Source organism: Eublepharis macularius, chromosome 3 (assembly GCF_028583425.1).
Source record: "Eublepharis macularius isolate TG4126 chromosome 3, MPM_Emac_v1.0, whole genome shotgun sequence".
NCBI classification, from domain to species: domain Eukaryota; kingdom Metazoa; phylum Chordata; class Lepidosauria; order Squamata; family Eublepharidae; genus Eublepharis; species Eublepharis macularius.
The window spans coordinates 182,820,760-182,842,274 of NC_072792.1; the positions used below are offsets into that span (position 1 = coordinate 182,820,760).

At 45.1% G+C, this 21,515-nt stretch overlaps 2 protein-coding genes across 2 annotated transcripts; both read right to left on the reverse strand.

The window, feature by feature from the left end:
- Positions 1-138: 138 nt before the first annotated feature.
- Positions 139-7,019, reverse strand: LOC129326127 (sialidase-3-like). The gene is made up of 3 exons (XM_054974272.1): positions 6,996-7,019; positions 2,870-3,103; positions 139-1,194 (listed from the first exon to the last, which is right to left on the reverse strand). The coding sequence occupies exons 2-3, from the start codon at positions 3,077-3,079 to the stop codon at positions 205-207; spliced, it is 1,200 nt and encodes a 399-aa protein (XP_054830247.1). The 5' UTR covers positions 3,080-3,103; positions 6,996-7,019; the 3' UTR covers positions 139-204.
- A 7,549-nt stretch (positions 7,020-14,568) lies between these two features.
- On the reverse strand, positions 14,569-17,530 carry LOC129326337 (sialidase-3-like). The gene is made up of 2 exons (XM_054974491.1): positions 17,306-17,530; positions 14,569-15,597 (listed from the first exon to the last, which is right to left on the reverse strand). The coding sequence occupies exons 1-2, from the start codon at positions 17,510-17,512 to the stop codon at positions 14,569-14,571; spliced, it is 1,236 nt and encodes a 411-aa protein (XP_054830466.1). The 5' UTR covers positions 17,513-17,530.
- Between the last annotated feature and the right edge of the window lie 3,985 nt (positions 17,531-21,515).

The following is a 21,515-nucleotide window of genomic DNA, read 5'->3' on the forward strand; positions in this document are numbered from 1 at the left end:
GGCGGCAGGAGGTTCTTTGTCCTCTTCACAGGAGGGCTTGATGGTTGATTAGCAGCCATTTTCTGAAGTCTTTAACCTCAAAGCTCCAAGCCAATGACTGAGAGGATAGGCAGGAAAACAAAAAGGATCTCATTTTCTGTTGCTGGATTCTTAATGTCAAGGAATTAAGGGCAGAAACACATCTGAGGGAACAGGGACTCAAGATCAGCCTTCTTTTACATTTCTCAGGAGGTCAACATCAGTGAAGAGTTGGAAGGCAATCTCCTCGTATTCTCTGGACACTCCGCATTCAAACAAGCAACCAAAAAGCAGCGACTGGCCCTCCTCGCACACGGCCAGGTCCGAGTAGCCACTGGGCCCTTCATACAGCACCCATGGGTCCTTCCAATTCCCCTTCACCAGTGGGGAAGTGTTGAGGTAGATACCCAGATTGACTCGCTCGTGTCTGCTTGCGGGGTGGGAAAAAACCATCCATGACTTAGTGGTCTTTAATGCAGTTGTATTTTCTCTTCGACCCGGCTCTGAGGGTTGCAGCACTGGAGTGAAACTCACCACACTGCCCTGGCAACCATTTCCTGTCTCGGGCAACTCCTTGCATAGGAAGGACTCCTCAAATTGGGTTCCATAGTCCACGCTGAAGGCTTCAGCCCTATACTTGTCTGGACTACGAGCGTTGCAATATAACACTCGGTGGTTATCTTGAGAAGTGAGCTCAGCGACCTGGCATTCTATAGTCTGCAAGCTCTTGAGGAGCCGGCCCCATGCCCAGTTCTTCCCGTGGTCATCACTGTAGAAAATAAAACAATGTGGTTTTATGTTATTAACAGAAGAGGGGGCAAAGAAACTCCAGTGCATGTAGTAGGCATATGCAGGAATCACCAGGCGCCCGCAGCTCATCTGCAATCCGTGGCCAGGCCCAACAGCAAACGTGGCCCAGTTTCTCAAGTCATGTCCAATCACTTGATCGGTCAAATCAGTCAACTGGCTCCATGTGTAGCCGCCATCTTGGCTAGAGACAAAGCACAGCCTGGCTGCGTTCTTCCTCGACATGATCTGATGCCATTCTGAGATGTGTCTCCGCACACAGATAAAAAACAGGAAAACTTGGCCGCTCGTTTTCTCATATACCGGGCATGGGTTCATGGTGCGGTGACCAGGCAGCAAGGCTGTCGTCAGAGGCTCTTTAGGGCCCCACTGAAGCAAGGTGGAGAGAAGGATCAACAGGTTATTGTCAGATACAGGGCAGGGCAGGCATGTTACTCTGCAGCAGTCACTCCACGGTCTCCCCATCAGTTACCAGGCTCAATTTTAGATACTGGCCATCACATACGAAGCCCTTCACGATCTTTGTTCCTCATATCTATTGTACTGCCTCTGTCTCTCTACAGCTGCTTCACTCATCTGAACAGGGCCTTCTGCAGATGCCTCTCTGCAAGTAGGGAAAACTTGCACGTACACGTGCCTTCTCTGTGGTGGCGCCCACCTTTTGGAATAGCCTGCGTGTGGAGGTCATAAAGGCTCCAACCGTCCTGGCATTCTGCAGACTACGCAAAACTAAATTATTCAGGCGGGCGATTTTACAAAAGTCATAGCGCTGTATTAGAACAGAACAGATCCGGAAGGTGCTTTAATAAAAGGAAAGGGTCTGTGGACTATACTACTGTGTATAGCACATACTATCTGTCACAGTATTTATTATTTCATTGACACTCCGCCTTTCTCCCCTGTGGGGACCCAAAGTAGTTTACATCATTATCTCCTGCACTTTATCTCTGAAATAACCCTGTAAGGTAGGTTAGGGTTAGAGGGCGTGATTGGCCCAAGGTCACTCAGTAAACTTCCATGGCAGAGTTGAAGTTCAAACCTCAGTTTCCCAGATCCTAATCTAACACTCTAACCGCTACAACACAATGGTATTATCCTATTATGTGGTGGTGGAGAGTGCCCTCAAGTCATAGCTGACTTACGGCGACCCCTGGTGGGGATTTCATGGCAAGAGACTAACCGAGGTGGTTTGCCATTGGCTGCCTCCTCAACCCTGGTCTTTATTGGAGGTCTCCCATCCAATTACTAACCAAGGCCAACCGTGTTTAGCTTCTGAGATCTGATAAGATCAGGCTCACCTGGGCTATCCAGGTCAGGGCATCCTATCATGTTGTTTCTGCATAATTTAATATGCCATGTTAATAATGTGCTTTGTTTCTGCTTTGTTTCAAATTTTTACTTGGTTTTAATTTCTGCAATCTTGATCCTATTACATTGCTTATTGGATGTCCCATCCTATTGATTCCATTGATGTACACTGTGTAATCCGCCTTGAGTCTCTGTGAGAAATGCCACCTATGGATAATGTAAGTAAGTAAAAATAAATAAGTTTCACATGGGGAATACACTGTTAGGCAGAGTACATATCGGCACAGTGGGACTGCACTTGCTGCTTAGGAAAGCAAGTTCACACAGAGATTATCTTTTATTTTAGTTGATTAATATGAGTCCTTTATTATAAGTTTCAGGATAGGATAGAGACAGCATTCTAAACTAACTAGCTAAACTAGAAAAGACAGAGATACAGGAGGGCGCATCTTGTTTTCATGGTGGTAAGATGGAGGAGAGAGGAGGAAGAGGTGGAGTCAACTGGAAGGAAGGAAATTTCCGTGAGAATATCAATTTAGAAATCAAAGGAACAGCCACCAGAGCAGTGAAACCAGAAGGATATGCAGGGTCCTCCTGACCCCTCTCTCTCTCTCTCTCTCTCTCTCTCTCTCCAGTTGGGCTGTATCTCAAAAACTGCAGAGGAGACAGGCACCCATTTAAAAAAAACCAACAGCAGTCCCCCGGTGTCCTCCCTGTCGTTATGAAGACCTGTTACCTGGACAGACTTTCCTTCCTTCTGCCCCCGTCTCATCACCAGGAACTTGACATGTCCGTCTCTGGGTGAGGAGCGCTCTTCTGCAAAGGCCAGGAAGAGGGACTTGTCAGGCAAGAACAGCAGGGCTGGAATTCTATAGGTGATGCCCCCGGGCGCTTCTTGGCGGAAGAGAGTCTCCTTCGCAGAAGAACCCACCTGAGTTTTAGCCATGTTTTCTGGGGGTGCAGAAATGTTCTGAGAAGAAGGGGAATAAAAAAAAGAAACATCAGAAGATCTGGAAGAGGAATTATGTAGAAACTAGAACCTGGCGCAGGTGAACAAAGAGGAAGAGCCTTCAGAACCTGTGCTTCGAAAAGGCTTTGAATCATAGATCTCCAAGGGTCCTTGTGCACTCAAGGCATTGCACATTGTCAGGGCATTTCCAAGCCTCCTTTGATTCTTGCAATTACACATGCAGACTAGAATAACCACCCCTCCCCCCCCCCCCCGCTGGGTTGACTTCTGTCAGAACTGTGGCTAGATAATGTCCTTACTCCAGACTACCTTCTGCAATCAGACAAAAGCCCGTTGTTTTCAAAAGTTCACTGAAGAAAGAAAGCATTATAGTCCACGAGCCTGAATACAATATTCAGGGTGGTACATGTGAATTGTTACCAATGACAGGCAAAGCATAAGGTACAAAGTAACAGATCTCAGCAGGCCCAACCTCCCCCCATAGTTCTCAAAACAATCCCTTTGAAGCTTGGAAAGCGAAAGTCCTTTGGGGCTGGAACAGCGGTAGCCAAAACATTCCTCTTCTGGAGATAGCTGCGTGGGAACGTCCTGGCACCTGGGAAGAAAGCACTCATGATACTGAAAGGATTAAAATGGAGTCTCTTTGGTACTAGTATACCTGAACATAGCATAGCATATTCTGAACATGACAACTTCCTCCCTTTTTTATTGCTGCTTTGCGCAACCATCCACAGTGCGTTTATTATGGAGAGCTCTTTTTGCACTCTTTTAAAGAAGACCTCTTTATGGGAACACTGCCTGCAATTTTTGGCTTAATGCCGGCTCAGAGTGGCACGTGTCAAATTTTGCTTATTGCCAATATGTTGCTGTTCTGTGCAAATCCCAGGCAAAAAGAGAGAGAGAGTCACGGAAAGCAACAGTAAACCAAGAAAAGTGCTGTGATAAACTTGCTAAGTCGGCCAAATGAACTATGTTGTAATAACAATAAAGGAAGAATATAATCAGTTCAGAAGTGTTGTTTGTAATGAATCGGTTCCAGGGGTTTTTTTCTAGGAAAAGAAGTGGTGGAACTCTCAAGAGGGAAATGAGGGAGAAACACACGGGATTCTTTGGAATAATATTATTTTCATGTGCTATTGCCGAGTATTTTCAAGAGGTGCCGGAACTCCATTCCACCGCATTCCTGCTGAAAAAAAAGCCCTGCTCAGTTCCAAAGAATGCACACAAACATTTACACTCAGAGCAAGTGGCCATTCAGGCATCAATGAATACTCAAAAATATTTCTAAATCTTGCAAGGCAACCAATCCAGCAATGCAGTAAGGATATAAACATGAATTTCTCAAGTTCAGTAGTTGATTTCCTCAATCAGAAATTTGTATCCAGCTATAGCAGCAATTCTAAAGTTGATGTTATAAATAGTATATAAATACAACAATGTGCTTTATATTCAAATAAAGATGCAATACAATGTAAAGAAGGAACGTGTCTTCCAGCAAGCAAGGAGTGGGTGGAGGAACAGGCAAAGCAGAGATTGTTTTACCTAGATGAAGGCTGGACAAGATAATTCCTCTTGATAATCTGGGTTTTGATTTGCTAAACTCATAAATTTAAGAGTTGTTTTGGATGCTGTTCCGGAGATAATATGAATATATGAAACTGCCTAATTCCAAGTGAACAACACACATATGAAGCCGCCTTCCACTGGGCCATCTAGACCAGTCTTGTCTACTGGCCAGAGCCTCGCTACAAGTGACATTTTATACGTGAAGGACACTTGATCATTTTTGCAAGTCTTTCTGGAAACTGAAGTCCGTCTCCCCCACCCCTTTTCCTCCTGTTCCTTCCCCTCTCTGTTAGAATCGCTGCCTGAAGAGACAGAGAAAGCCTACAGCAACAGTGGCGTTTGCAAATCATCTTGCTGGGGGAGGGGGGACAGGCTTTCTCTGACTTTTCAGGCAGCGATTCTAACAGAGAGGGGAAGGAACAGGAGGAAAAGGGGTGGGGGAGAGGGACTTCAGTTCCCAGAAAGACTTGCGAAAATGATCAAGCATCCTTCACGTGTAAAATGTCACTTGTAGCGAGGCTCTCAGACTGACAGCTCTCCAGGATCTCAGATGGGGGAGTTTCATCTGTTCTTTTTAACTGGGGATGTGAGGGATTGAACCTGGCACCTTCTGCATGCAAATAAGATGCTCTACCACTGAGCCACAGCCCCTTCCCTTCTGCAATAAACCAAGATGCCAACTCTGTTCCCATATGCACTCCAACGACACAATCACTGGACCTAACCACACCGGATAGACCCTCTCAGGTTCATTCACGTGTTCATCTTCCAGTTTTATAGATGTCGTGAAGTCTCAGCAATGCCTGTCCACTCTCAACATCAGACAAACTGGTCAGTCCGTACGCGAAAGAATAAACATAAATCTGATGTTGAAAATCAAAGCACTCAAAAGCCCTTGGGAGAACATTCGAATCTTCCAGGACGTTCCATTGCTGACCTAAAAGTAGGTAAAGGTAGTCCCCTGTGCAAGGACCGAGTTGTTACTGACCCATGGGGGGACGTCACATCATGATGTTTTCTTGGCAGACTTTTTATGGGGTGGTTTGCCATTGCCTTCCTCAGTCATCTACATGTTACCCCCAGGAAATTGGGTACTCATTTTACTAATCTCGGAAGCATGGAAGGCTGAGTCAAACTTGAGCTGGCTACTTGAACCCGGCTTCCACCGCGATCGAACTCAGGTCGTGAGCAGAGCTTGGGCTGCAGTACTGCTGCTTACCACTCTGCACCACGTGGCTCTTAGGACCTAAAAGTAGCAGTCCTCAAATGCTCTAAGGGCAGGTTACAACATGAGATGCTGCACTTGAGTTCAAATACAAGTTCGGAGCAGGGGGACCCTCAGGACTAAATAGAGAAATAGGATTCTTATTTCACTAGAGATGCTAATTTCTGCTCTAATCAAGCTGCATTTTACCTTTACATCCTGGCTTCACCCCCCTTCTTTGCTTCACCCCCTCACACCTCTATAAAGGTTCAAGGATCTCTACTTCTCCTAGTATCTGAAGATGGGAGCTCTGATTCTCAAAACCTTATACCCTGAAAATCTTGTTGGTCTCGAAGGAGCCACTGGACTCAAATCTTGCTGCCCCCGCCCAATGGACTCCTAGGCCATCACACTCAACAACCCAACTGGCAGTGGCTCTCCGAGGTCTCTTGCAGGAACCTATCTGAAACTTACTCCCAAGGAGTTACCTTTTTCTTTCAGCCTAGCATCCTTCTTAGACATCACACAACCTCTAAGATCTTGCTGGTGTGACTGAAGCATCTTCCAGCCTCCACTTCTCTATGTGCAATTCAGAATGTGAGACTACAGATCCGGGAAGACAGGTTGAAAGAATAAGGAAGAACCCCACCCTGTCCCCCCTACACCCAGATGTCAACATGGCAAGGTTGTGAAAGCTGGGCAGCCGGAGACGTGGATCCCATAGCACCTCAGAGGAAGAGGAGGATGCGGTTTATGAACACACAAAGCTGGCTTAAACCAACTTAGACCATTGGTCCCCCTGGCTTAGCACTCAGAGGGCAGCTCCTCAAGGCCTTTGGCAGGGCAAGACGGGGAAATAAAAAGGAAAAAGAGAAAAAGAAAGAGAAAAAGCGAGACAGCTCTTTTCCAGTCCTACTACCAAAGATGCAGGGAAACTGGACACTGAACTTCGGACCTTCTCCATGGAAAGGATCTTCTCTGACATGTCTGTCTCCTAGCTAGGCAACTGTTCACACACCCCATTGTTAGCGATGCAGAATTCCAGGGAAGGGACACACAACTATGGCTGCTGAGCAAGAATTTGCAGCTTCTATGGAATCAGGAACCACCTTAAACACCAACCTGTTAGTCCTTCCAAATGTTTACTTACTCCCCCATCAACCTGCCCAACCGCTTTGATCATCTTGGGAGGTTCTGCTTCCGGTGTCCCTCCCATTTGAGGCCGGATGGGCGGCAACCCAGGAAAAGGTCTTCTGGTTTAGGGTGCCAAAACTTTGGAACTCCCCTCCTGGGGATATTCATCTGTGCCTCTCTATCATGGTCTTCCTCCAGTGAGTGAGCTTTAATAACAACAACAACAACAACAACAACAACAACAACAACAACATTCGATTTATATACCGCCCTTCAGGACAACTTAATGCCCACTCAGAGCGGTTTACAAAGTGTTATTATTACCCCACGACAATCACCCTGTGAGCTCCAGAGAACTGTGACTAGCACAAGGTCACCCAGCTGGCTTCGTGGAGGAGTGGGGAGTCAAACCCGGCTCTCCAGATTAGAGTCCCACGCTCTTAACCACTACGCCAAACTGGCTCTCTTTGTTTTGTTTGGCATTCTCTCACTAACACATTAAGCCCTCCTCCTTCATTGTGTGTTTTTAATGCATTTATGTGTTTTAATTAGTTTAAATTGGATGCCCTCAAAATGCAGATGACACCCAGATCTATATCTCGCAATCCAAATCACTGTGGGATGCTGTAGTCAAGTGGCTGAAAGAGAACAAACTGATACGGAACCCGGGCAAGACGGAAGTGATGTTGGTTGGGACAGTGGAGATCTTAAAGGACATTGTGCTTCCAGTTTTCAGCTAACCCTTGCGGACGGAGAGTCTGTCTAGATGAGACATCTGACACGTGAAGAACACATGTCGGGAGATGCAATGTTGGTCAACAAAGGCAGTTTAAAAAGACAGAGCTGGCAGCAGGGCAAAGGCTTTGCTATACACTGGAGCTGTGTGAAGGGGCTGTGAAATGCCAGAAGAGAAACTTCAACCCATTATAACGTCTCCAGGTTCAAGCCCGGTTCTGGAAGGCAGCTCCAGCTCATTTCCATTCCTCACTGCCCTCTGGTTGGGATCCCACACAGTTTTAGACTGGAGAGGTGAAATTGACAGAGCCTTCCGGGAGGCGAAGATGAAATTAACAAACACTCTAAGGGGCGATCTCCACCGGCTCTGTCTTTTTAAACTATGCTTCCCAGCTAACATTGCATCTGCCTACACTTGACGAGCATGTGCCAAAGCATCTCATGTAGAGAGACTCTCAGTTAAGAGTCTAGGGGTTATACTGGATCCAGTACTAGAGAAGCATGAAAATGCAGTTGCCCCCCCAAAAAAGGCCTTCTTCATACTCTGTCTAGCCCGGAAGATGGCCACGGCTGATCTGGCTACACCATTGTAACATCAAAACTAAAGCGAGAAAGATGGAGACAGACAGACGGATGGACAGACAGCTAGAGACAGAGAGAATGCATGAGAGAGTGAATGCTGTATTTAAATGCTTGAAATGTCTTAATGTTCGCCGCCTCAGGGCCCTGAATGGGTTGGAAAGGTGGCATAAAAATGTTTAAAATTAAAAATAAATATTGCATGCTCCTTTCTTTCATTTTTCTCCAGCCTACAGCAGGTATAAATATCCCTTCCTGCAAACTACGGGGCTACCTAGGACCGAAATCCTCTCCATGCCCCCTTCCCTTCTTTTTAAAATATTAACAATGACTGAAGAAGTAGACAATCACCCAGGTTGATCTGCCATGACTGTTTTGGTCTGCGGTGGGGATTTAAAGTTGAGCCCAGATTCAGAGATTTGCCTTTGGCATGAGGCAGACGTTCTGGCTTTGCAGTGACTTCTGTAACAGCCATTTGGCCCCAGGACTCAAACCTTGAGAAATTTCACTGCAGCACCACCACCGAGAGTGATCATTCTGAATTTCACGTCATTGCTCCATGCAAGTCCCTTCGAATCCGTGCGTGATTCATGCCCACTCTCCCTACGGTTATTCCCACAGTCGGATAATACATCTCAGACTCTCTTTGGCGAGTCACAAGCATTACCAAATTTCTGGCAGTTCCTAAGAAAGGCAGACAGAGATGTGCAAAAATTCCATTGGCTTTACACACTGGCGCATCCCTCTTTCTTCTGCTTGACAAAGATGTTCTCAAAACAGAATCAATAATATTAAATCCCTTTAAAAATTTTTTTTAAAAAAACGCTTCCATCCTCGCACTCCATTTGTAGGAAAGAGGCAAAGAATAATTCTGAATCGGCAGTGCTGGAGTCTCTCTCCCTCATTTCCATCCTTGATTCTACTTGAAGCTGTTGAAAGTGTGGGGTTGGGCAGCTACTTCTATAAAATTAGAGCTCAGAAACTCCTTGACCTATGGGAAAAAACATGAGGAAGAAGGAGCAAAGCAGGAAGATCAAGATGGGTAGCCGTGTTTGTCTGTAGCAGTAGAAAAGAGCAAGAGTCCAGTAGCAACTATAAGAATAACAAAATTTGTGGTAGGGCAGGAGCTTTCGTGAGTCACAGCTCACTTCTCATTCTAGCTGTATCTGAAGAAGTGAGCTGTGATGCACAAAAGCTCATACCCTACCACAAATTTTGTTAGTCTTATAGGCGTTACTGGACTCTTGCTCTTTTCTATCTGAAGAAGTGAGCTGTGATGTACGAAAGCTCATACCCTACCACAAATTTTGTTAGACTTATAGGTGCTACTGGACTCTTGCTCTTTTCTATCTGAAGAAGTGAGCTGTGACACACGAAAGCTCATACCCTACCACAAATTTTGTTAGTCTTATAGGTGTTACTGGACTCTTGCTCTTTTCTATCTGAAGAAGTGAGCTGTGATGTACGAAAGCTCATACCCTACCACAAATTTTGTTAGACTTATAGGTGCTACTGGACTCTTGCTCTTTTCTATCTGAAGAAGTGAGCTGTGACGCACGAAAGCTCATACCCTACCACAAATTTTGTTAGTCTTATAGGTGCTACTGGACTCTTGCTCTTTTCTGTCCGAAGAAGTGAACTGTGACACACGAAAGCTCATACCCTACCACAAATTTTGTTAGTCTTATAGGCGCTACTGGACTCTTGCTCTTTTCCACCAAAGCAGGTTGCTCTGGGGAGAGGCACATTTCTTCCTTATGGGATCATGGGATTGGGAAGTTTAATTTGCAAAGCACACCATTACGCCCCACAATAAAACAGGCGACCAATCACTCTATTACATGAGAGCATTCTACCGGCTAATTAAAGCCGGTAACGAGGCTTGGTACCTCGTTAAAAAAAGGCTATCGGACCAGCTTGCTTCCCACATAAATGTTGAATTGCAAGCAAGAAGAAGATAACTTCAGAGGAAGATCTACTGAGAATAACTTCTGAGGAAAGTCCTCTACGAAACAGGCTTACATCTAGATGCTCGTCTCACATTTATGTATTACAAAAACCGCTTCGGTATATCACAAGGATGGGACTTTTAAAATTGTGATATGGGATCACAAATTTTGTTGCAGCGATTTTCTATTATCAATATAACATGCAAGGGTTACAAGTAATTAATGTTATTACAAAGTTTATAATATACAGTAGCCATAAATCATAGTAACTGGTTGCCTTTTTTTTTTAATATTGTGATCCCAGTTTGTTTTACTGAGTATTATGCCCCTGAGTCACCCCATACAATCTAGGATGCCTGATCTATTTTAATAGAAATCTCAATGTCTTTAAGGTCCCACTGGGCTTTAATTATATTTTAGTTTGACAACCTAACACGACTACCCTTCTTTCTTTACTTCATTTATACCCTTTCTCCTTAATGAGGATGCAAAGAGGCTTCTATAATTCTCTCGCCTCCATTTTAGCCTCCAACAACCCTGTGAGGTGGGTCAGGCTGAGAGATTGTGGGTGGCCCACAGTCACTAGCAAGGTGGAGATTCGAACCTGGATCTCCCACAGCCAAACCCAACATTAACCACTATACAACACTGCCTCTCCATTTAAAGGAGCCTTTTGTATGGTGTCGTGTCCCCCCCCCCCCCGGATTCTTCCTGTCCCTCCAGCCTCTTGGCGTCCCATCACTCACCGGGCAGCAGCTTTCTTGAAGCGCAGAAAAAGATCACACACGTGCAAATGTGCAAACTCCGCACCCGGCCACAACTAGTAAGGGGGAGAAGGAAGGAAGGGGCGTTGCCGAGCTAATCCTTCCCTCTCCCCTACTCCTAACCGCGCCGCTTGACACCACTTTGCACAAGGCAGGATTCGAACTCACAGGCGCGCCGTCATGGGGGAAAGCACGTTCTCCAGCAGCCCCGCCCTTCTCCTTTAACCACGGCTGTCTTTGCGCTTGCACGTTCTTTAAAGAATCAGGCGCGCGGGTTCCCAACCCGCTGTTTCAAGTGGGAGGAAGTTCCAGGGGACAACGCGAGTTTCTTTTCCTTTGGAGGTGAAGCGAGGCCAGCGGGGACCTGCGATGCCTTGACTTGAGTTGCTTGAATGACAAATGCACAGGAAAAGCCGGAGTAGGATAGGGAGGGAGGCTCTCCTATTACTGGTAGCAGCAACTCCCGCAAGCACTTCCGAAGAAGGTTGGCTAGAATTCCAGGGCGCCTCTCCCGTCGCACGGTAGCCAAGGGGAGGGGTGTGTCTCCTTCTCTGATGTGCAGCTCAAGGAAAGAAGCGCTTGAGAGACAGCCCCAGCGATCAGGAGACAGGGTTGCTAACCTCCAGGAGCGGGCTGGAGATCTCCCGGAATTGTAACTGATCTCCAAGCCACAGAGATTAGTTCCCCTGGAGAAAAGGATTGCTTTGGAAGGTGGACTGTATGGCGTTATACCCTACTGAGGTCCTTCCCCTCCCCAAGTCCTACCTTCTCCAGGTTCCGCTGCTCCCCCACCCAAAAAAAAAAACCCTCCAAGAATTTCCCAGCCTGGAGCAGAGACCATTGCTTAACCATCAGCTCCTTCCAATTGATGAGCTATCAACCAATCTTCCAGAAATCAGCCTTAATAAAAGCTTTCTGCTGCCCTGGCTAAAATAAACACTTGGTTCCCCCCTTCATCTAGGGTTGCCAACCTCCAGGTGGAGATTTCCCAGAATTACAACTAACCTCCAGACTTTAGAGATTGATTCCCCTGGAGAAAAGACTGCTTTGACAGGTAGACTCAAAGGCATTGTCCCTCTCCAGGCTCCACCCTCAAATCTCCAGGAATTTCCCAACCTGGGGTTGGCAACCCTAATTAACTGGCAGCTGGAAAATTTCTCCCTGTCCTGCCGCAGTTCAGAGGGGTGGGCGGTGCATCATATCACAACCATCTGCAAAGAATATTTATACGCTTACACACAACTGGTATCAATGCTGTTCTACCCCTTAGGCAGAATAAAGAATAATAATTTTGGACTGTATGATTTTAGACAACAGAGATGTACAAGAATTTGTGTGGATAATTTTTTTTAAGTCAGCCTGTTGCCTCTACAGGGAAACCTACATACTATAAACCAGTGAATCAAGAAGACCATTCAACTTCTCCAGACTCTAGTATAATGTTTTAGACTAACAGATTGTTTAATAATGGAGAGAGATCAAGATAGGTAGCTGTGTTAGTCTGTCTGTAGCAGTAGAAAAGAGCAAGAGTCCAGTAGCACCTATAAGATCAGTGGTAGGGTGTGAGCTTCCGTGAGTCACAGCTCACTTCTTCAGATACAGCCTGTATCTGAAGAAATGACCACAATTGGTGGTATCTGTACCACCAATTTTAAGTCTTATAGGTGCTATTGGATTCTTGCTCTGTTAATTAATGGCTGGGGGGAAGAGAAAATAAAGCCTACAAACAGCAACAAATCTGGAGATGGAAAAACTTTCCAGAGAGTTTAGCTTTTGGGATACATGTGTTAAATTGTTTTAATTATATTCCAGAAGTCCAGTGGTATCTTAAAGACTAACACGACGTTCCTTTCAGTGTGAGCTTTTGTGAAACGCAGCCCACTTTGTCTGATGTCTGATGTAAAGAGAAAATCATACTGGGAAATTTTATGGGGAAGGTTAGGGGATGGAGCAAGGCTCAGTGTGAGTTATATCACGAGTTTTTCTAGCAGTCTTTTCTGCTGCATAAATCCAGAGGAGTTAGCCATGTTAGTTTGCAGTAGCAAAATAGCAAAGAGTCCAGTAGCACCTGTAAGACTAACCAACTTTATTGTAGCATAAGCTTGCAAGAACCACAGCTCTCTTTGTCAGATTGCATCTGACAAAGAGAGCTGTGGCTCTCAAAAGCTTATGCTACAATGAAGTTGTTAGTCTTATAGGTGCTACTGGACTCTTTGCTATTTTGCTTCTGCTGCATAGATCTCAGCAAGGTTTGTCCAACCAACTTCTGGCTTTTCTTTCCAGTATTAGAATTTTTCTTCTTTATAATACCAGAGAATCTGAACTGTAAAAAAACAGATTTCCCTTTGCCATTTCTGCCATTTCTTATAAAGGATGTGGAAATAGCAGCTGCTCTGTGTTCTCTGCAGAGATGTAGACAAAAAAGCCCTGTTGGGTGTGTGTCACCTAGACTGGCATCCATTTTTTTAATTAAATTTTATTAAGATTTTTTTTAGAGCCAAAAGATAAAAACTAACAAAAAATTGAAAACAGAAAAGAAGATAGAAATACGAAGCTGAAGAAAAGAAATAAAAAAATAAAAGAAAAAATATAAAGAAGGGCGTTTAAAAGAATTAATTGTATTAAGAATTTTTAGATCCAAAAGATAAAAACTAACAAAAAATTGAAAACAGAAAAGAAGATAGAAATACAAAGCTGAAGAAAATAAAAAAATATAATAATATAAAATATATACAGAAATATAAAGTGGCTTTTTAAAATGAGAATGTTATTAAGAATTTTTAGAGCTAAAAGATAAAAACTAACAAAAAATTGAAAACAGAAAAGAAGCTAGAAATACAAAGCTGAAGAAAAGAAAAAATAAAAATAATAAAAGAAAAAATATAAAGAAGTGCCTTTTAAAAATTAATTGTATTAAGAATTTTTAGATCCAAAAGATAAAAACTAACAAAAAATTGAAAACAGAAAAGAAGATAGAAATACAAAGCTGAAGAAAATAAAAAATATAATAATATAAAATATATACAGAAATATAAAGAACTGGCTTTTTAAAATGGGAATGTTATTAAGAATTTTTAGAGCTAAAAGATAAAAACTAAAAAAAATTGAAAACAGAAAAGAAAAATATACAGCTGAAGAAAAGGAAAAAAATAAAAAAATAAAATAAAAATATAAAGAAATATAGACTTTTTAAAAATTCACATTTTATTATTTTTAGAGCCAAAAGATCAAAACTAACAAAAAAACTGAGAACAGAAAAGAAGCTGAAGAAAAGAAGAAAAAATAAAAATATAAAGAAATAGAATGACTTTTTTAAAATTAAATTTTATTAAGATTTTTTCAGAGCCAAAAGATAAAAACTAACAAAAAATTGATATCAGAAAATAAGATGGAAATACAAAAGTGAAGAAGAATGGCATCCATTTTCTGAAGTTTTCACCTCAGAGCTCCAACTCAGTGACTGGGCAGGAGGAAATAAAATTAAAAAGTTCTCATTTTCTGTTGAGGTTAGTTCAGGATAGCAGCACTTGACTTCTAAAGGAACAAATGTCTCACATGCTGCAGGAGCCCGACATTGGTGAAGAGTTTGAAAGCAATCTCCTCATATTCTCTGGTCACTCCACACTCAAATAAGCAGCCGAAAAGCTGTGATTGCCCCTCCTCACACACGGCCAGGTCTGAGTAGCCACTGGGACCCTCGTATATCACCCAGGGGGTCTTCCAGGTACCTTTCTCCAAGGGGGACGTGTTCAGGTAAATGCCTAAATCCACACACTTCTTTGTGCTTGTTGGGTGAGAGAAAACCAGCCATTTCTTGGCAGTCTTGAGGGTCAGTCTGAGATGAATATTCGGAAAAGGAGTCAATTCACCTAGCATTGTTGTTAGGTCGAGATCTGAGGGTGGCAGTGACGGGGTGAAACTCACCACACTCCCTTGGCAACCCTGGGGAGGCTCGGACAACATGCCTAGGAAGGATTTCTCAAATCGTTTCCCATCATCCCTACTGAAGGCCTCAGCCCGGTACTTCTGTGATGTTCGAGCGTTGCAATACAGCACTTGAGTTTCATCCTGGCGGATTAGCTCGGCAACCTGGCATTCCGTTGTCTGGAGTCTCATGGCAAGATGTCCCCGGGTCCAGTGCTGGCCCCCATCATCGCTGTAGAATGTGAAGCAATGCGGCTCGATAGAATGGGCAGGTGGGGTGGAAGAGTCGTGTTTGTGGATGTAGTAAGCATATGCTGGAATCACCAGACGCCCGGAGCGCAATTGTACCCCATGGCCTGGTCCGACCGCAAATGTGGCCCAGTTTCCCAATTCATCTCCAATCACTTGATCAGTCAAATCAGTCAGCTGACTCCAGGTGCGGCCACCATCTTGGCTAAAGACGTAGCACAGCTTGGCTGCATTCCTTCCTGTTGTGATTTGCTGTTCTTCTGTGACGTGGTTCTTCACGCAGTTAAAAAACAGGAATACTTTGCCGCTCTCTTGCTCATACACTGGACAAGGATTCATGGTGCGGTGATCAGGCAACATGGCTGTCATCAGAGATTCTTGAGGGCCCCACTGGACAAGAGGGAAAAAGAGATCAACGGAGTTAACCACACCATATCCACACAATATATTGCACTTAAACCCCTTTCCCCTGTCATGGTGCCCAAACAATATATAAAGCAAGAGATGGAAGTTTGGTGAGGAAGACTGACCACCATAATTCATAATGGGAAACATTTAGGTTTGCCAGGACAAGACTGGAAGGGGGCTGTACTGGCAACATAATAAACATCGCTGGCGACATCACTTCCTGTGAGCCCAGAAGTGATGTCAGTGTGTTGCCAGGGATGCTCTAGCATTCGGGCAAAACTCTATGATTTAACCATCAAGTCTTGCCAAAATGCTAGAGTTTTACTAGTTACATGCTGACATCCCTTCTGGTTGCACAGGGATTGACATCAGCATGTTAGGACACTGTTTGTTGCTCCACCTTCCTTTCCCCCACCATTTCCTCTTGTCACTCAGCTGAGCACTGGCAGGAAGTGCCTGCTGGCAGCAGGGGATCCTCCACCACCAGCAGGAACACGGCAAGCCTGGAAACATTATCCTAACCCTAATTCTGAAACTGTCCCCAAAAGCATATGGACCAAGGGAGCCTATGGCTAAATGGCAATACTGACTCGGATTGACCAATAGTCCGGTTTAGTCGAAGGCAGCTTCAGCTGTTCAGTCTGCTCACACCGAGCACCCCAGATTTTTTATATCTCCTCTTAGATGTTTTGAAAAACCATTTGAGATGTATTACATCTCTGCGTTACATTCAGATAAATAAGGTGCGTCTGATACTGTCTGGCCATTGGTCTGTGAAGATCAGTATGTTCTACTTTGACTAGCAGTTGCTCTCGCAGGTAGAGGAGCTTCAGATCACCTGCTAACTGGTTTTGTTTAACTGGAGATACCGGAGATTAAACCTAGAACCTTCTGCAAGCAAAGCAGAAACTCTACCGCAGACGCTGTTTATGGTATTTCCTTTTATCTGTCTATTGCCCATCAACTTCCCCGGTTGCCTGCAAATTTTAGTATTAGGGTTGAGGGAGAAAACATTCTCTCTAGCAACTTTCTCCACTCCGGCATACTTTTGTGCAGGGCTTTTTTTCTGGGAAAAGAGGTGGTGGAACTCAGTGGGTTGCCAGCAGAGGGGGCAACTCCTGGCGGGAGGTGGTGCCCCTGGTACCACATGCACGTGCGCAAAGTGCACGCACACTCCCAGGAACGCACAATGATGTCACTTTGGGTCAGCTGGAACAAGGGGGGAGTTTTTAAAAGTTTAAATCGCCCTCGGCGATAATGGTCATATGGCCGGTGGCCCTGCCCCCTGATCTCCAGACAGAGGGGAGTTTAGATTGCCCTCCACGCCACTTGGCACCATCGAATTCCATTCTGCTTCATGTGTGGTTTATTCTATTTTCAGATATCCCCTCCCTCCTCTTTCTTTCTTTCTTTCTTTCTTTCTTTCTTTCTTTCTTTCTTTCTTTCTTTCTTTCTTTCTTTCTTTCTTTCTTTCTTTCTTTCTTTCTTTCTAGCCCATCTTTCTTACTGAAACCTGAGGTGGATTTCCCAGTGCAAATGAAAATACAATATAATCAACAGCTAAGATATTTGCTAAGCAAAGAGTGTTGATTAGGTTGAATTTATTTATACAGCTAGATCAACTATTTTGCATAAGTATTGCATTCACTCCGGTTTGTATCTTCATTTTGCAGGGTGTTAGTGGCGGTACCTGGACAGATGTTCCTTCCTTCTGCCCTCGTCTCATCACCAGGAATTTGGCGTCTACATTTCTGAATGTCGAGCGCTCCTCTGCAAAGGCCAGGAAAGTGGACTCGTGGGAAAGGCACAGCAGGGCTGGGATGCGGTAGGTGAGGCCATCCGGGGACTCCTGTCGAAATAGAGTTACCTTTCCAGAGCCAACGTGAGTCTCCGCCATGTTTTCTGGGGAGTATAGAGAAATTCTGAAAAGAGATGGACAGCAAGAGAGATTGAAAGTGCAAAGAATAGATGGGCAAGCTCTTCTCGTTGCCCACCAAGAGGTCAGAAAACCCTGTGGCTGTCCCACAGCTGCCTGCTAACCTTCTCCAAGCAAATGCTGGGGTGATCTATCCTGGCTTTGCAATTTAGAGCTGTCATCATGATCCGGTGGATTACCCCTACCCCTGCCTGTTTCCACTTTTCAGATAGAAAGACTGAATAGGCGCAGTGTGGTCACAAAGATCAAACTCAAGATCAGAGAGCATTCAAGATATAAGAAAGTCCAATTTGCTCCACACGAATAAATTCACACATTCAATATCAGTTCCTTCTCAGCTACTAAAAGTATCCCATTTTCCCTGCCTCTCACCTCCAATCATTGAAATGCAGATCTTGACACTTTCTCACACCTTAAAGAAATGCAAATTGGAAAGTCAAAGGAGCCTACAGTACTTGTTCTTGCAGCAAAAACAGACCTGAATTGTCACTCTGCCCTCCTGACTCACTTGCAGTTGCATTCACCCAAAGGGAGCTTCTGTGAAAGTGGCATGCATGTACACTGGGCAAGAACAGCCTGCACGTGAATTGAGGACCACACATAAAATTCTGCACTTGAGCATCCCCAGGTAATTCACAATGTGTATTTCCACTCTAAGAGCGGGAGGGATCTGTACTTGGAGCTTGAGACTCTTTTCTTCAACCTGCTCCTTTCTGCCAGCTGCTAGGCTGCAGTTGGGCTCCTGTGCATGGACAGAGAGCAGACACAATCATTGAAATATTGGGATGAATTCCTGAATAGATATGGGCACGAACAGAAAAAAAAACCATTCGTTGTTCGTTGCCATCCATGAACAATGAACAATGATGAACATGACCTGTTCATGGGGGCCAGCAGGCTCTCCTCCAGCCATCAAGATCCCTACCATACCACTCACAGAAACCCTACCTGAGCAGGCAGTAGGAAATGTACCAATAATAAATAATAGCTTGGCCCCAGAGCCTGGCAGCAGCCCTGGATGGATAGATCCCTAATCCCACCACACACAAAGAAAATTCAAGCTCCAATGCACTCTCCCTGTCTCTCTCTCATAATGCCAACCGCAACTGTCTCTCCCTCTCCACTGTCTGCAAAGCTAGGGCTGGGAGCCCCCCTCCCCCTGCTTTTTGCTCCCTTGTAACAAATTTAGAGCTCCACACTTGAAAGGAAGACCTGCCTATCAAGCCAAATTGGGCTTAGATTGGGGTTTCCAGGGAAACAGCAGGAGTTCAGACAGAGTTCAGGCAGTCCCTGCCTAAGTTGCCAAGGGAATTGATTGCAGGTGCCAGACTCTGTGGCTTGACGAACAGCAATGGACGAGGCTTGCAACGACCACCTGTTTGTTTAGAATGGGGCCTCAGGAACAGGAACAGCCCAATCTGCTGTTTGTGGCTTTTTGTAGGTGGTATTGCTGTTCGTGCCCATCTCTATTCCTGAATGGAGGGCATTTCTCCACTGAAAGAATTGGAACAGCTGTGATCCGTTGCAAAATTCTGCCTTAGGAGCGTATCCAGATAGCTGTAACACGCTGAGCCCAAGAATGTTGGTTCAGGGCTCCTTTCCTCCAGATCCAAAGTGCACGCACCATTTCAGAGCATGCTAATGTCACACTAATATAAAGGCCACATCATAGGTGACGCTGTTTACGAAGCCACTCTGTTTCTGCGTCAGGCCTGTCAAGCGGATGTGTGTTGGGAGTTCTCTATTCGAAAAGGTTCTCAGGGAGGACTGTGGAGGTCGTATTTGGACGGAGACCACAGCATGCATCGGTACATACAAATTTCACCATCAGAACAAATAATGACTCCCCTTGGAACCAATCAGGTTGGGAAAATGATGCAGGGGGAAGGCTTAAAGACCCTTTCCTACAGGGCTTTTTTCTGGGAAAAGAGGTGGTGAAACTCAGTGGGTTGCCCTCGGAGAAAAAGGTCACATGGCTGGTGGCCCCACCCCCTGATCTCCAGACAGAGGGGAGTTGGGCGGAGGGCCATCTAAACTCCCCTCTGCCTGGAGATCAGGGGGCGGGGCCACCAGCCATGTGACCATTTTCAAGAGGTTCCGGAACTCTGTTCCACTGCATTCCAGCTGAAAAAAAGCCCTGCTTTCCTATATGCCAAGGTCTCAGTCCTAACTAGGTCCCTAATGTGGGGATGTCTGGTTGCCTGCTTCGGCAGGGAACCTGCAGCCCTTTACCCACTGCTTCTCCTCGAATGAGCACTGGGAGCGAAAAGGGATGGGGGAATAGCATCACACAATACTCTAATATCACTTGTGGTTGAAAGCTCAGAAATAGTGGCATCGTGCCCCACAGTGCTCTAAGAATTTACCAGATCGCTATTCTTTTACTACAGAGATGTGGTAAATTCCTAGAGCATCACACAACTCGGTGCTATCACTTCTGTGTTTTCAATTGGAAGTGACGTTGCGGCATCCAGCAATGCCATTCACTCCAGTCTCCACCACCCATGGGCTCCTGCCTGTTGCCAGCCATGGTCTTCTCAACAGGAAGCAGGCAACCATCGTCATGTGAAGATTTGCTCTGGCTGACTTGGAGAATATAGAGCCAAGCTTAGAGCCAAATTACAAGTGACGCCTTACACAGGTTGGACACTTGTCAGCTTCCCTCAAGTTTTGACGGGAAATGTAGGCGTCCTGTTTTACAGCTTGGCTCTCCATTACAGCTGCAAGACCAGGATGCCTACATTTCCCATCAAAACTTGAGGGAAGCTGACAAGTGTCCAACCTGTGTCAGGCGTCACTTGTAGCTTGGCTCTTAGTTTCTTGGAATGCTATCTATCAGGTTTTCTCCCTCCCTGGATCGGCCTGATCGCCTCTTGACCAGCTGGTCTATATTTAAAGAAAAAAACACCTCTATTGCTCTCAATGAACACCTCCCAAAGTTGACCTCACCATCTCCCTGCAGCTATCTCTCCCGCTTGTGAACTGACCACGTCTTCTTCAAGACAAGCTTACTTTTGCTTGTCGTCAGCAGGATGTAGCAGTACCTAACCTCCCCTCTTCCTCTTCCTCTTGACTATTGCTACAAGCAGCAGTTTGTATTCTGGTTATCGCTTTGCATAAGCCGTTCTCCAGTTCTCCAGTTTGCGCAAAGGGAACTTCTGAACTCTGGCCAATCTATCAACAGGTTGCTTAAACCTATCTCTTGCTTCTAGATAACTTACCAGAAGATCTTCCCGTAACTCTGTCCAGTTTAAGCAATACTTAGCAAATCGTCTCAGCCTGTCAGCCTGCTTTCACTGTTGGAACTCTTCCCTTTTTTCATTTATAAAGCCTTTTGAGTTTTTCACCCCTTAGCTGAGTCCAGACTTGTTTCCCAGATGGGAGTTCTTGGCCGATAATTTTCGGGGGTCCCATGTCACACAACACTGCTCATGGTTGGATATGAGCCAAGCTGTTATTCTGCACCCCCCTCTTTGTGTCTCCCCAAGTAGTTATTTTGGTGGCTTGGCCAGAAAACTCTCCCTGAGACGAGGGCAGAAACCTTGAGCAGAATTCATTATAACTTGACACCAGTAAATCCTTCATCAGGAATCGAGGCATGCCAAAGATTTTCTGCGCTGCCACCTCCTCTTTCAGAGATTTATAAGACTGCTTACATGCAGACGTGCTCTGACCTGGATATCCCAGGTGAGCCTGATTTCGTCAGATCTTAGAAGCTAAGCAGGGTCATCCTTGGTTAGTAATTGGATGGGAGACCTCCGACAAAGACCAGGGTTGCAGAGCCAGGCAATGGCAAACCACCTCTGTTAGTCTCTTGCTGTGAAAACCCCACCGGGGGGGGGTGCCATAAGTCAGCTATGACTTGAGGGCACTCTCCACCACCATAGCTTTGACACCTGAAAATCCCTTGGGGGGTTTTGTGTGCTAAGACAGCAAGCAATAGACAAGGGCAACCATGATGATT